The following is a 14,863-nucleotide window of genomic DNA, read 5'->3' on the forward strand; positions in this document are numbered from 1 at the left end:
GAGTGATCCCAGCTGCACCCATTTGCCCCTAGTATAGTCCCAGTCACTCCCTATATGATCCCAGTCCCTCCCAGCATGGTCCCAGTCATGTCCAGTTACCCCTAGTGAAGACCCAGTGACTCCCACTCGCTCCCAGTTGTCCCCAGCATGGTCCCAGTCCTCCCCTTCATGGACCCAGCTGTTCCCAGTGTAGTTCCAGTCACCCCAGTGTGGTCACAGATACTCCCAGTATATCCCAGTTGCCCTCAGCATGCTTGTAGTTATTCCCAGTCACTCCCAGTTGCCCCAGCAAGGTTCCAGTTACCCAAGTACAGCCCAGTCTCTCCCAGTGCTGCCACTCCTGGGATCCTTCAGCCCTCTCTGTGTTCCCCCCGCCTGGATCTCCCAAGAGGAGCCCCAAGGGCTGGCAGTCCCCAGCCAGGGTCCCCACCAAGCCCCAGTTTGGATCTGCAGCCCCCAGTTTTCCCAGTTTGCCTCTCCTTTTGGCCGGGCCGGGTTCCCCCCACCCCCAGTGGGTGAGAGCAGCCAAGAGCTCCGCGCTGCCCATCCCGACCTGTCCCGGCTCCATCCCCGCTCCTCCCGCGGGCTGCCAGGGCTGCGGGAAAGGGGCACCGAGGGTGTTGGTAGCCCTGGGGGAAGTGGACAAGGGATGAAGAAGGAGCATCAGAAGGGATGGAAGTAGGAGAAGGAGGTGGGTTTAAGTAGCAGAAAGAGGAGGAGAGATGGAAGAGGAGGAGCAGGAAGAAAAGGAAGAACAAAGCAGGATCAAAAAAAGTAGAAGAAGCCATGAGGTTGAGCACTCTCTGAATTCAATCCCCCCACCTGTGGGAGCATTGTCCCCCCCATCTCACAGGTGACCGGGGAGAGGGAGCTCAGCCCAAATATCTTGGGGGGCCCTGGGTTGGGTTTTTTGAGGGGACGTTTGGAGAATGAAGAACTGCAAAGCTGAGCGGAAAAGGCCCCTTGGGGGGACATTGGGGGATCCCGGTAGTGGCTGCCGGCAGAGGCATCCTGGAGGAGCAGAGCCCTGTGTCCCCCAGGAGCCCAAAGTGGGGAGCCCAGAGATGGAGGAGCGATGCCATTGGCGGGACCCTCAACAGCCTGGAGAGGGACAGGGGGGACTCCTTGGAGCCCCTGCAGCCCAAAGCAGAGAGGGAGGGGAGAAGGGACCCCAGGATCCCAAAACCCCAGAGCATCCCTAAGTGGGGAGACTGAAGAGGGAGGAGTGACTGCCTCTTCCCCCCTCTCTCCTGCTCCATCTCCCAGCCCAGCACAGGCCCCGGCTGCAGGACAACCCCGCTGCCGACCTCGTCCTGCTGGGGATGCACTGGGTGGATCTCTTTCCCCTTCCCAGTGGCATGGAGGCAAATCCCATCCTCTCCTTGTCCTTCCTGCCCCAGACCAGGAGCTGAGGATGGAGACCAGAGAGGACAAATCCCCACAGCAGAACATTGTTGAAGAGGCTGTTTTGAGCGGCTCCACGGTGCAGGAATCCAATGGGGAGGAAAAGCCCTGGGGATCCCTCAGGAGGAGGGGCTCCAATCACAGATCACAAGGATCTGAGGAGGAAAGACTCACCCTGGGCCTGGGTGGCAGCAGGAGCTTCAGCTGGCTCCCCAACCTGGTAGTCCATCAGCAGCTTCACACCAGGGAGCGGCCCTACAAGTGCTTGGAGTGTGGGAAGAGCTTCAGCCACACTTCCAACCTCTTCATCCACCATTGTGTGCACCCAAGGGAGAGACCATACAAATGCCTGGAATGTGGGAAGAGCTTTGGGTGGAGCTCCAGCCTCATCAAGCACCAGCGCCTGCACACGGGGGAACAGCCCTGTGAGTGTAGGGAATGTGGGAAGAGCTTCAGCCAGAGCTCATTACTAGTCGAGCACCAGAGGATCCACACCATGGAGAGGCCCTACGATTGTCCTGACTGTGGGAAGAGGTTCCAAAGCAGCTCCAATCTCCTCACGCATCAGCGGACACACACAGGGGAGAGGCCCTTCCGCTGTCCTGAGTGCGGGAAGGGCTTCAATCAAAACTACCACCTCATCAGGCACCGACACATCCACACTGGGGAGAAGCCCTACAAGTGTGAGGAATGTGGGATGAGCTTCAGCCAGAACTTCAGCCTGACCTCCCACCGGATGATCCACACTGGAGAGAGGCCCTTTCGCTGCCCCGACTGTGGGAAGGGCTTCACCCACAACTCCAACCTCGTCAGGCACCGGCGCATCCACACTGGGGAGAGGCCCTTTGAGTGTCCCCAGTGTGGGAAGAGCTTCTCACAGAGGTCTAACTTGACCAGACACCAACAGAGCCACCAATAAGGGAAGCTCTACGAATGCCCCAACTGCAGGAGGAGCTTTGTGCACTGCTCCAACTTCATCCCCCACCGGAGGATCCATGTTGGATGATCCACAGTGACCCATGCTGGGCAGAAACCTGGTGACCCCCATTCCAGATAATCCCCATTGGGTGTGGGGAAGGTGTTTGAGAGATTTCTTTCAGTTCTTATTCTCCTGCTCTGATTTCATTGGTAATAAATGCAGTCCTCAGGCTGGGTGTTTTTCCATTGCGGGTGATCGGGGCAGGATCTCTCCCAGGCCCTGTCTCAACTCCTGGGCCTTTCCTCAACCAGTCAGAAAAGTCACTAAATGATTAGCCAAGCAGAGCTTTTCTCACTGGTGCCCGGCAGACCCACAGTGCCCAGCGCTCCCCACTTGGACCCCACCCGTGAGCCCCGAGCCCCCAGTGCCCCTAGGAGCCGAATTTAGGGAGGGGGGAGGCTTCAACACCTGCCCAGTGTTGAGGATGGGGTGTCTGGGGGCAGCTGGGGCTATACTGGTGGCACTGGTGGTACTTGAAGCCGCCCCAGCTCTGGGTGCAGAGCTGTCAGGTGAGTAGAGGGGGTGGGAAGAGGAGCCAGGGTACGGTGGGAAAGGTAGAGAGAGGAGGGGAAATGGGTGGGTGGGACGCATAAAATGAGTTGGTGGCGTAGTGGGAATGGGACCCCCCCAAAAGCAAGAGTGGGAAGGGGGCTGAGGACTGGCAGATGACAGCAAAGGGGTGGGAGAGGTTAGAAAAGTGGGGAAAAGGAAGGATGGCATCCTGAAACTGAGTGGGCGGGGGCTGGGGATTGGGGGGGATTGTGTGAAAAGGGTTGGGAAAGGGGCAAAACGTGGCATCTAGTGTTGAGACGGATCAACATTTGACAAGAAAGCCTCACAGATATGTATTCTTGGCAGAACTATGTTTGAATGTAGAATCTGAAAAAGGAATAGAGATGAAAGCAAGTTTTGATATAGAAGAAAAGAATTGCTGAGCCAGTCTTGCTGGATAACTAAGAAGGCAAAGGGTATGTTAGTTAGAAGGGGGTTTTATGGCTTAGAGCAAAGGATAAACCCACCTCAAACCCACATCAAGAAGATGTTTTTGCCAATCAGAAAGATTCCACAGACAAACTGTAGAATCGGCAAGGCTGCTGATGTTGCAAGTAGAAAAAAGGTCTCAGAATTTTCCACTGCAAGAAAACTGAAAAACAACTTCTAGCTTAAACTCTTAACATACTAACCTTTTGTGATTGGAGAATAGTAACATGAATATGGTAATTATAGTAGTTATGATAGGCTATGGGTAAAAGTAAAGGCAATAGATTGATTCTTATGTATTAAGATATTCAGCAAAGTATATAATGCATTGCAACCAACATTAAAGGGTCTTCAGACTTGTCTGCAGCTGGAGCTGACAGCTGTAGCCATGGCTCTGTCACCCATGATCCTGGACTGTTGTAACATCTTGGATACAATAAACTGCATTTTGAAGAGTCGCCCGGAGTCCCGCATCTCTCAATATGGCTCTTGCAATTTGTGCCCACATTTTAGTAGGCAAACTCAGAGTTTTGGCAGTGAGAGACTTCCCAGTGAACTTAAAAGGGAAGCAGATTTGGCACTTTGAAAGAAAGGTCCAGGGCCCGGATGCTGTTGCTGCTGGACAGTATGCGGCCTGGAGCTCAACTGCAGTGTCTGGTGCGGAGGAGGACAGCAGGTGCGCACCAGGCAATCGTGGGGCAGAATATATCTGCAAGTCAGAGGGATGTGTATCAGCATTTAAAATCTTTAATTGAATCAAGTCCAAAAAGCAACCTGCCTAAGCAACAGGTCAAAGAGCACGTGGCAGCTATCCATGCAAATGAGCTTGGAAAGACTCTAGGAGAAAAAATTGAAAGAGCTCTTACAGCCCAGGCAGCGCAAATAGAAGCATGAGACCAAAACCCTACTGAAATCTTGGCTGCTCTTCATTTAAACTCTCAACAACAGGACAACAATGGGGCTTTTATGCAAGCTTCTGTGGTCCCAGGGCTGTGCTATTTCTGTAAAAAAACCTGGCCACATAATGAGAAATTTCCCGGAGCTGAAAAGAGATGCACGGACATCGGACCTTTGTCCAAAATGTAGGAAAGGAAGGCATTTTGTTAAATGGTGCCGCTCTAAATATGATGTTGGTGGAAATCCGAGTCCAAAAGACTTCAAAATGAGCACACAGTGGCACCACACATACCTGAGAACACACCCAGGGTAAGATTTGTGAATACCCCAACTCTGAAGCACTATGCTTCATTGCCAGCCAAATCCCAGGGAGTGACCCAGACCTACTACCCCCTGGGTCCTGCTGCACTTTGGCTACGTCCAAACCAACAACCTTTTTAAAAGATAATGGCTATTATTATAATTCAACAGGAGTCGCTGGAACCTCACAAAAATGACAAGACTTTTTAGTTGTTGGTAAAGAGAGGAACAGCATTCTTGGACTGCTTGCTTTGCCTTGCCTAATGTCTGTAGACTGCAATGAAGAGTTACTGGTGTTAGCTAAAGCTTACTATCCCCCACTGCATATTCCACCTAGAAGCCCTAGAGCCATTGCTATAGCTCTGCCTCTGGGGACTGCAGACCAAATGCCAACACGCTGTTTTTCGGTTGCTCCTGAAAATCCTGATGTTTTTTGGCTTCAAGAGATTCATCACCAATGACCACTGCTGACTTGTGAATTATCAAAGTGTGAAGCTCGAGTTGATATCACAGGCACGGTAGATACAGGAGCCGATGTTACTGTAATATCTCATTCTCTTTGGCCAAGAAATTGGAAATTAAGAACGCCTCCAGGCACTCTCACAGGCATCGGCAGTGCCACTCGGTGCTTACAAAGTGAATTTATCATTAGTGTCACAGGACCAGAAAGGAAGAAAGCATTGATCCGCCCCTGTGTAGTGCAGGAACCCATCACGGTGTGGGGAAGGGATTTGCTTTCTCAATGAGAGCAAAAATTGAAGTGGGTTTTTAATAGGGGCCATTGAGGCACTCACCACCCTGAAGCTGACCTGGAAAACTAACACCCCAGTGGCCCCTACAAGATAAGAAACTAAGTGCCCTCAAAACAACTAGTGGCTGAGCAGCTACAAAAAGGCCACGTTAAACCCACTACCAGTCCGTGGAATTCACCTGTGTTTGTCATCTGCAAGAAAACTTCTGGTGCCTGGTGATTGTTACATGATCTTAGAAAGATTAATGCTTAGAAGGATGAAGTGTTGGAACTGGTCCCAGCTGTGCATGTTCCTGTCCACAAACCTCTCCTGGTCAGTGCCATGGGGGGCTGGGAAGGGGTTTAGGGGATCCTGAGGGGATTGGAAGGGGGTTTTGGTGGCTCTTAGGGGCATTTGTGGTGCTGGGAGGGGGTTTAGGGGGCTTTGGAGGCATCTGTGAGGGAATTTTGGGAGTTCTGGAAGGGCTGTGTGGCTTGTAGAGAATTTGGATGGGTCTTTGGAGAGGTAGGAAAGAGTTTTGATGGATCTTGGGGCCATTTCTATTGCACAAAGTGGTTTGGGATGGATGGGGGTGGCAGCAGAGATCTTTGGGGTGGTTTGAGGGGGCTGGGAGTGGCTGTGGGACTGGGAGGGGGTTTTAGGGGAGTTGTGACCACCCAGACCCCCAGAGCTGCCACCAGACCCTGCCCACAAGGTGCTGCCAGGGGACAGGGGCTCCATGTAGGGTTTTGTCCTCTGGCACTGTGGGAGTGAGGGGCAATCCCCAGGGGCTGTGTGTGACCTCCTCCCCCATTCCAATGTCACCCCTTTTCCCTCCCCACAGGGCTCCTGACCCAGCTCCTGCTCCCCCAGGAGGGAATTTGGGGAGGGGGCAGAGGGGGTGCGCAAATGACCCCACCACAGCCCCTTTGTTCAGCACCAAGCTGGGCTCGGGGCCACAGGAGGAAGAGGCTGATGGGAAGCAGATCCTGCAGCTGGGACAGTGCAAAGTTACAAAGTGATGATATAGCTTGAGTTATAAGATATCAGTATAATCTGATATATCTATAGAAGCTGATATCAATAGAACCTAAATAATGACTTTTTATATCTCTATATAACTGAGTATCTAGATAACCTGAATCATACTTTTGTACCTATATAACCTGAATCATAACTTTCATACCTATAAAACCTGATATAAATAACTTTCTACAATGTAATGGCTAGTATATGGTTAACTAGTTGCTTAATGCTGAATAGACCACAAAAAGGAGAAAAAAACTTGCCAGGTGGAGAGTTTTAGAGGGTATAGTACTAGTGAGAAATTGGCAAGTGCAATGCCAATTATAGCCACAATAAAAAAAGAATTTAGGCTGGTTAGGACCAGACACACCAAGGAACACCGTAACTGCACATGCTCCGAAGACAAAGTTGAAAAGTTCAGATGCGAAGACGACCTTAGAAGCCCTCCCTAAAATGCCTCCCCTGCAAAACCAGGACAAACACAGACTCCTGACAGACCCCAAATTAGAGAGGTGCAAGTGCAGTGAAGAACTATCTAATTACCATAAGCTCATACAATGTAAATGAGTTCCAGCACATATGTGATGATGTTTGTTACAAATGAATCAGCCAATTTAATAATTTAAGGAATTTATTAAAACAAATCAAAGTAAAATTGGGAAAGCCACAAGCAAATCAGCGCCGAGCCAGGCGTTCGGTGCTGGGTGAACTGGGTTTGGACTATGCAGCTCCGTACCCCTGGCAGTTCACGAGGTACTGATTTCACAGGGCCTTTTTTATACTGTTTTCAGACTTAGCAGGATTCCGGGGGGGTCTTCCTGTTTCCTCTCGAACAGATCTTGACTGTTTTCACATATTAATGCATGTTCTTTTCTTGGGGTGTTTCTAAACAGAGGTTTTCCCGGAATATTCTGATTGCTGAAATCCTGTTAGACAGTAATCCCCTCAAACATCTTGTTCTGGCAACTAATATTCATCTTATTGTTCAATGTATATTTTCTAGACGGAATAATCCCTCAGAATAACCATCTTTTGAGGCAGGAATTCATCCTGTGTATATTGCTCTTTCCGGTCACTAGGTTCCATTTTAAAAGATACTGTATTTTTTAGTCCTGAGCACGAATTTATCCTAAATCATATACTACAATGTTGTGGTGACATAGTGACACTGAGCAACACTTACTCTATAAATATACCACAGCACGGGACAAAGGTGGGTGACTTGGGCGCAGAAATCCCCTCACCACCAGCGCTGCAATAAACAAATACCTGCTCTACAGACACCGGTCTGTGGGGATTTATTTCCAGCCTGTCTTTTGGGCATCAGCCCAAAGGGATGGAATTTCCCACCCAGGGTCCCCACCGAGCCCCAGTTTGCATCTGCAGCCCCCAGTTTTCCCAGTTTGCCTCTCCTTTTCCTCGGGCCGGGTTCCCCCCGCCCCCAGCGGGTGGGAGCAGCCGAGAGCCCCGCGCTGCCCATCCCGACCTGTCCCGGCTCCATCCCCGCTCCTGCCGCGGGCTGCGAGGGCGTCGGGAACGGGGCAGGAAGAATGGGGATGGCGGAGTGGTGATGGAGAAGCAGCGGGACATGTGCTGGAGGGATTAAGAAAAGGAGGAGGAGGAGGAAGAGGAGGAGGAGTGGGAGGAAGAGCTGGGATAGAGGAGGAGGAGGAGGAAGTGGAAGAGGGGACACCACACGGTCCAGCCCTCGCTGTGTCCGCAGCCCTCCCGCCCCCTGGGGCATTGTCCCCCCCTCTGTGTCGCAGGTGACCGCGGGGGGGGAGCTCGTCCAAATATCCTGGGGGCTCCGTGGGAGGGTATTTTTAGGCGGGGCGGGGGATTTTTGGAGCTCGAAGGACTCCAAAGCTAAGCCGCAAACGGCCTTAGGGGAGATTCTGGGGGTGTCCCGGGAGGTTGTTTTTTCGTGGAGGAGGGCAGGAGAGGGGAGAACTCTGGGACACCGAAGTGTGCAGCCCAGAGAGAGGAGACCCCCAGGACTGAGCCCGGAGAGGGGAACACCCTGGCGAGGGGGAAGCCCAGGAGCTCGCCGCAGCCTGAAGCAGAGTCAGGGGAAAGGGGAGCACTGGGAGCCCAAGAGCCCCGGCATCGCTAAGTGGGAGCCCAGAGAGGGGGAGCCAGGGAACCCCCAGGGGCTGCAGGGAACCCCCAGCAGCACAGAGAAGGGGGAGCCCACGAAGCCCAAGGTCGGAAGAGCAGAGAGGGGGGACCCTAGGGATTCCTGGGACCCGTGACAGCCTGGAGAGGGTGGGGACCCCAGAGAAAACCCTCAATACACGCAGGACCCCCAGAAGTCCAAATGGGAGAGACCAGAGAGGACAAACTCCTGGAGAGGTTTTTTTTGGGATGATCATGAGCCATTCAAGTCTTGGTGGGCTCAATCCTATTATTCTAAAGGTTTTGCCAGCTAAATCTTGGTAGTCAGAAGGCTTTTATGGACACAAAATGTCTGGTGACATTCTAGAGTTGGGCTTGGGCAGGAGAAATTCCCAACCAAAAGCTCTCATCCCTTGTTTTCCCCCAAACCAGGATTTCCCATTCCCAGACCCTGGCTGGATGGAGGAAGAGGAGGCTGCAAGGAAGAGGAAGATGGACCAGGAGCCCCAGGCAGGTGAGGAGGAAGTCAGTGCCCCTTTCCCCCTCTCCTGCTCCTTCTCCCAGCCCAGCACAGCCTCCAGCTGCGGGACAGTCCCACAGCCAAGCCCATCCTGCTGGGGACGCACTGGGGGAATCTCCTTGCCCTTCTCTGTGGCACAGAGGCAAATCACATCCTCTCGTTGTCCATCCTCCCCCAGACAAGGACCCGAGGATGGAGACCAGGGAGGACAAATCCGCATGGCAGAACCTTGTGGAAGAGGCCATTTTGAGTGGCTCCATGGCACAGGAACCCAACAGGGAGGAAAAGCCCCGGAGATCCTGCACGAGGAGAGGCTGCAAACGCAGATCACAGGGATCCGAGGAGGAGAGATCCACCCTGGGCTGGGGAGGCGGCCGGAGCTCAGAGCTGGGCGTCCACCTGCAGGTTCATGATGGGGAGAAGCCCCACAAGTGCTCAGAATGTAGGAAGAGCTTCAGCCAGAGATCCGACCTGATCATCCACTGGACAATCCACACAGGGGAACGGCCCTCCAAGTGTGGGGATTATGGGAAGGATGAGAAGTATAGGAACAGCTTCAGGATCAGCTCCCACTTGGACTGCCACATGGGAATCCACACCGGGGAGAGGCCCTAGGTGTGACCTGAGTGTGGGAAGAGCTTCAGTTTGTGCTCCAATCTGACTGCCCACCAGAGGAGCCACACAAAGGAACGACGCTACAAGTTTGGGCAGTGTGGGAAGAGCGGCACGCAGAGCTCCAGCCTGATCCACCACCAGAGGATCCACACCAGGGAGAGGGCCTGCAAGTGTCCCAAGTGTGGGAAGAGCTTCTCCAGGAGGTCTCATTTGACCAGACACCAACGGAGGCACCAGTAATGGCAGCCCTGCGAGTGCCCCGAGTGCGGGAAGAGCTTCGTGCGCTGCTCCAGCTCCATCCCCCGTGGGAGGATCCTCGCTGGATGACCCCCAGTGACCCCCGGTGGGCAGAGCCCCTGTGATCCATGGCGCTGGTGATCCATGTTGAGAAGACACCTGCCTGGGGGCTCCACATCCTCCTGGCTCCCCACGGCCTGGATTTTCTTTTAAGTTCTCTTTGTCCTTTCCAAACACCCAAAATCAGGGTAAAAATAAAGACGCTGAACTAATACAGCAATTGGGCCATGGGGGGGTCTTTCAGGGGGTATGAGGGATGCTCGGTCCAAAGGAGTTGAGGGTTCCTGGGATTGCTCAAGGCTTTGGGCACCCCAGGCCCAGCGGCTCCACCTGCTCTGGGAGACCCTGGCAGAGGTACTGGGACAGCTGACCAAGGAACTCCCGCCCTGGAACTGTCTCCATGTCCCCACATCCCGCTTCCCGGTGTCCCCTGTCCCTGCTATCACCCCCCTTGCTCCCCGCCCATTCTCGTGTCACTCCAGTCCTGGGCCCATCCTGCTCTCATCCAAGCCTGGATTCCATTCCCAGTCCTATTCCCAGTCCCATTCCCTGTCCTATTCCCGGTGCATGTCCCAGTTCCCTGTCCCCATTCCCGGTCCCTATGCCAATTCCTGCTCCCTGTCCCCATTCCCTGTCCCCATTCCCTGTCCCTATCCCCATTCCCTGTCCCCATTCCCGTTCCCTGTCCCCATTCCCTCTCCCTGTCTCCTCTCACCGGACGCCGCCGCCGTCCCTCCCGCCCCTCCCCAGGCCCTCACGTGACCGAGGAAACCCCGCGCTGCTCCCGCCCACCAATCCCAGCGCGGGATCGCTTCTCTATTTGCATAGCCACGCCCTTGACTTGGCCCCGCCCAGCGCCGGCTGCAGCCGGAGCCGGGCGCTGTTTGCTCCCAGTTCCCTCCCAGTGCTCCCAGTAAGAGCGGTGCTGGGAGGGAGAGCGCTCCCAGTTCCTGCCCGGTGCTCCCAGGATCCCTCCCGGTGCCGCGCCGGGCGGGGCTGCTTTGAGAAGCCCCCCAGGGCAGAGCGCGGCTGCTTTTGGGTGTCGACACCTGCCCGGGCCGGGCTGGGAGCGGAGGAGGAGCGGGAGGAAGCGGAGGGACAGAGGAGGAGGAGGAGCAGCACCAACACCACGCGGTTTCCCCTCTCAGGTCGCAGCTCCCCCGGATCCACCAGCATCGCCCCCCTCGGAACCCGCACGTGAGCAGGGAGGGGGAGCTCGCCCCAAATCCATCGGGGCGTTCTCCGGAGGGTTTTTTTGCGGGACAGGGGTTGTTTGGATCTCGCAGGACCCCAAAGCCGAGGCGGAAATGCCCCTAGAGGGAACTTGGGGGCTCCCACTTAGCGATCGCCCGGTACCGGCGGACACAGGGGCCATCTCGGGTTTGGGGATGCTCGGGAGAGCCGGGGGGGGGAAGGCGGGAGCCCCGGAGCGGGGAGAGCGCAGGGGGGCGATCCCGGAGTGGGGAACAAACCGGCTGCCTGAGGGGAGGGGGAGGCTGGGGACGAGGGGGCACCGGGCCCCCGAGGCTGAAAGGGGCGCTGACTACTCCAGCTGCGCTGACTCCTTGGGCAGCGGGGGCATCACAGCCAACGGGCTCAGCCCTTGTTTCCCCCAAACCAGGATTTCTCATTCCCAAACCTCAGCCCAATGCAGGAGGAGGAGGCTGCGAGGAAGAGGAAGATGTGCCGGTAGCCCCAGGAAGGTGAGGAGGAAGTCACTGCCCCCTTCCCTCCTCTCTTCTGCTCCATCTCCCAGCCCAGCATGGCCCCCGGTTTCAGGACAACCCCACTGCCGGTGCCGTCCTGCCGGGGACGCATTGCAGGGATCTCCTTGCCCTTCCCTGTGGCATGGAGTCAAATCCCATCCTCTCCTTGTCCTTCCTCCCCCAGACAAGGAGCTGAGGATGGAGACCAGGGAGGACGAATCCCCACAGCAGAACCTCGTGGAAGAGGCCATTTGTGGAGGCTCCACAGTGCAGGAACCCAACGGGGAGGAAAACCCCAGGAGATCAGACATGAGGAGGGGCTGCAAAAGCAGATCGCGAGGATCCGAGGAGGGAACACCCACCCTGGGCCAGGGAGGTGGCCGGAGCTTGGAACTGGTGGTCCATGAGCAGGTTCATGATGGGGAGAAGCTCCACAAGTGCTCGGAATGTGGAAAGAGCTTCAGCCAGAGGTGTGACCTGATCCGCCACTGGAGAATCCACACTGGGGAACGGCCCTACGAGTGTGATAAATGCAGGAAGAGGTTTCAGATGAGTTCCTGTCTCGTCAGGCATCAGCGGAGTCACACAGAGGAGAGGCCCTTCCACTGCCCCAGCTGTGCGAGGGCCTTCAGGAACAACTCCGCTCTCGTCACCCACCTGCGCATCCACAGCGGGGAGAGGCCCTATGAGTGTCCCGAGTGTGGGAAGAGCTTCACCCAGAACTCCACCCTGACTGCCCACCTGAGGAGCCACACGGGGGAACGGCCCTACGAGTGTGCCGAGTGTGGGAAGGGCTTCAGGACGAGCTCTGAACTGACCATCCACCAGAGAAACCATACTGGGGAACGGCCCTTTGAGTGTGGGGAGTGTGGGAAGAGCTACCAGAGGAGGTGCCACCTGACCCGCCACATGGGAATCCATGGCGGAACAGCCAGGATCACACTGCTGGAACGGCGCGTCAAGTGTGAGCAGTGTGGGAAGAGCTTGAGGTCAAGGTCTGAACTGATTGTCCACCAGAGGAGCCACACGGGGGAACGGCCCTATGAGTGTGGGGAGTGTGGGAAGCACTTCATGTCAAAGTCCCACCTGATCTACCACCAGAGGAGCCACACCGGGGAGAGGCCCTATGAGTGCGATAAATGCAGCAAGACGTTTAAGATCAGCTCCAGTCTCATCCTGCACCAGCAGATTCACACGGATGAGAGGCCCTTCCGCTGCCCCGAGTGCGGGAAGGGCTTCACCCGCAACTGCACCCTTGTCACCCACCTGCGCAACCACACTGGGAAGAGGCCCTACAAGTGTTCTGAGTGTGGGAAGAGCTTCTCACAGAGCTTTCTCTTGACCAGACACCATCAGAATCACCACTAAGGGAAGCCCTGGAAGTGCTCCAGTGCAGAAAGAGCTTTGTGCGCTGCTCCAGCTCCATCCCCCGTGGGAAGATCCTCGCTGGATGATCCCCAGTGAGCCCCAGTGGGCAGAGCCCCGGTGATCCATGGTGCCGGTGATCCGTGTTGGGAAGACACCTGGCTGGGGGCTCCACATCCTCCTGGCTCCCTGTGGGCACCTGCACACATCCCCTGACCAAGATCAGAAATCCATTGTAGAGAGCAGATTTGTTGACTTCTGACCCCAGAAAAATCTCTCTTTTTGCATCTTCTGGTGGCATAGCAAAACTGGATAGCCTTGGAGGTCTTCTCCAACATAAATCCATAATTTTAATATTCTCTTGCCCACGGGCATCTTCCACAGGCGAATGGGGAGTGACTGGGGTAAAACCCCTGATTTTGGAGACGGGTGGAAACACCTCCAAAAAAGGTTCTTCCCACCCACCCAAGCTCATGGATGCTCTGCTAGCAGGGACACATAAATCATTTTGTTTTTGTTCATCCCTTTGAAAGCCCTGAAACTGGGGTAAAAATAGACATTGATCTAAGGCATGGATGGGGACATGAAGGGACATGGACATGGGCGGCAACATGGGAAACATGGATTGGGACATGAACTACGACAGCATCATTGCCACCACCTGTGCCACCAGCAGCTTCCTGTAAGCTATGGCCAGGCACAGTCTGTTGCAGCTTCTGCCACCGTGTCCCCACTGTGACCACTGCAGTATCCCAGCCAAATGTCACCACCCACCAGGGCAGGGCAGGGATCTTGTTCAGCTGGTGACAAGTGTCCCAGAAGTGAGTGACTGCCACCAGGGTGTCCCAGGGCCACTTCGCTCAGGGGGCCCCAACCGCTGCTGGGGACAGGGCAAGGGTTAGTGTCACCTGGGGGCCCACATGGCCCCATGCTGGGTGTCACCAGAGGCGTCCTGATGGCAGTGTCCATACAGTTGTGGCGACGTTGTCCCCTGATGTGTGTCCTGGTGGCATTGCGTCCCGTCTGCTCTGTTTGTCCCCCTTCCCCACCACAACTCCCTGCCACCCCTCTGGGTGTCCCAGTCCTCGCTGTCAGTTAACGTCCCCATCTCCCCTATGTGTCCCAGAGCCCTTCCATGTGCCCCTGTCCCTCCTCTGATGTCCCTGTCCCCTGCCCCTGGTGGAACCAAAGTCCCCAAAGCCCCAGGGCCATGTCCTACAGGGTGTCCCTGTGTCCTGCAGGGTGACCCTGTGACCTTCAGGTTGTTCCCGTGGCTGCTGCTGGTGCTGAGCATCTGCGCCCGCCCCGCTATAGCTAGGGACGTGCCATAGCACCCTGTGACACCCAATGACATCCCACAACACCCTTTGTCCTCTGATTTTAGGTCCTCCCCCCCAACTTTGGGACCTGCCCCTTCTTTTGGATCCTTTTCCCCCCTTTTGTGTCCCTTCTCCCTATTTTGTCTCTTTTCCTCCCTATTTTGGATCCTTTCCCCGTAATTCAGGTCCTTTCCCAATTTTGGGTCATTTCCCCCTATTTAGGGTCTGTTCCCCACTATTTTGGATCCTTTCTGTCTTTCCCATCCTTTCCCCCAGTTTGGGGTGCCCTCCCCTTCGACTTTGGCAAATTTTTGGGTGCATCCCACCCTCCAACCCTCTCCCCACCCCTTAACCCCTTCACCCCCCACCCCTGTCCCCCCAGTCGTGTCCCCAGCTGTGTCCCCAGCTGTGTCCCCATGCCACATGGATTAGGTGCTTGCCATCCTAGACAGCCTCAAGTCCCCAGCCCAAGACTCTCAATCTCCTCTTCCAGGAGATCCAGAAGCTGGCCCGGCTTCCAGGGGACACTGGTGGCCCCAGGGCTCGAGGTGGGTGGCCTGGTGGGGTTGGTGAGAGAGGGTCTGGGGTCATCTTAGGACTGACCATGG

General features: G+C 55.3%; 2 protein-coding genes and 1 pseudogene across 2 annotated transcripts in view; all 3 read left to right on the forward strand.

Moving 5' to 3' along the window:
* LOC137467677 (zinc finger protein 208-like) overlaps window positions 1–13,329 on the forward strand; it is a 53,549-nt pseudogene extending 40,220 nt beyond the window's left edge.
* On the forward strand, window positions 1,313–3,115 carry LOC137467664 (zinc finger protein 436-like). The gene is made up of 2 exons (XM_068179112.1): window positions 1,313–2,698; window positions 3,056–3,115. The coding sequence occupies exon 1, from the start codon at window positions 1,415–1,417 to the stop codon at window positions 2,321–2,323; it is 909 nt and encodes a 302-aa protein (XP_068035213.1). The 5' UTR covers window positions 1,313–1,414; the 3' UTR covers window positions 2,324–2,698; window positions 3,056–3,115.
* LOC137467678 (zinc finger protein 721-like) overlaps window positions 11,609–14,863 on the forward strand; it is a 31,131-nt gene continuing 27,876 nt past the window's right edge. The window contains 1 exon segment of the mRNA XM_068179117.1: window positions 11,609–12,933. Within this exon segment, the coding sequence (XP_068035218.1) occupies window positions 11,770–12,933 (1,164 nt within the window). The 5' untranslated portion in view covers window positions 11,609–11,769.

The sequence above is a fragment of the Anomalospiza imberbis genome, unplaced genomic scaffold (assembly GCF_031753505.1).
Source record: "Anomalospiza imberbis isolate Cuckoo-Finch-1a 21T00152 unplaced genomic scaffold, ASM3175350v1 scaffold_74, whole genome shotgun sequence".
Classification (NCBI taxonomy): domain Eukaryota; kingdom Metazoa; phylum Chordata; class Aves; order Passeriformes; family Viduidae; genus Anomalospiza; species Anomalospiza imberbis.

Coding starts and splice junctions, on each gene's coding strand:
- LOC137467664 (XM_068179112.1), top strand. CDS start 1,415: ATGGAGACCAGAGAGGACAAATCCCCACAGCAGAACATTGTTGAAGAG.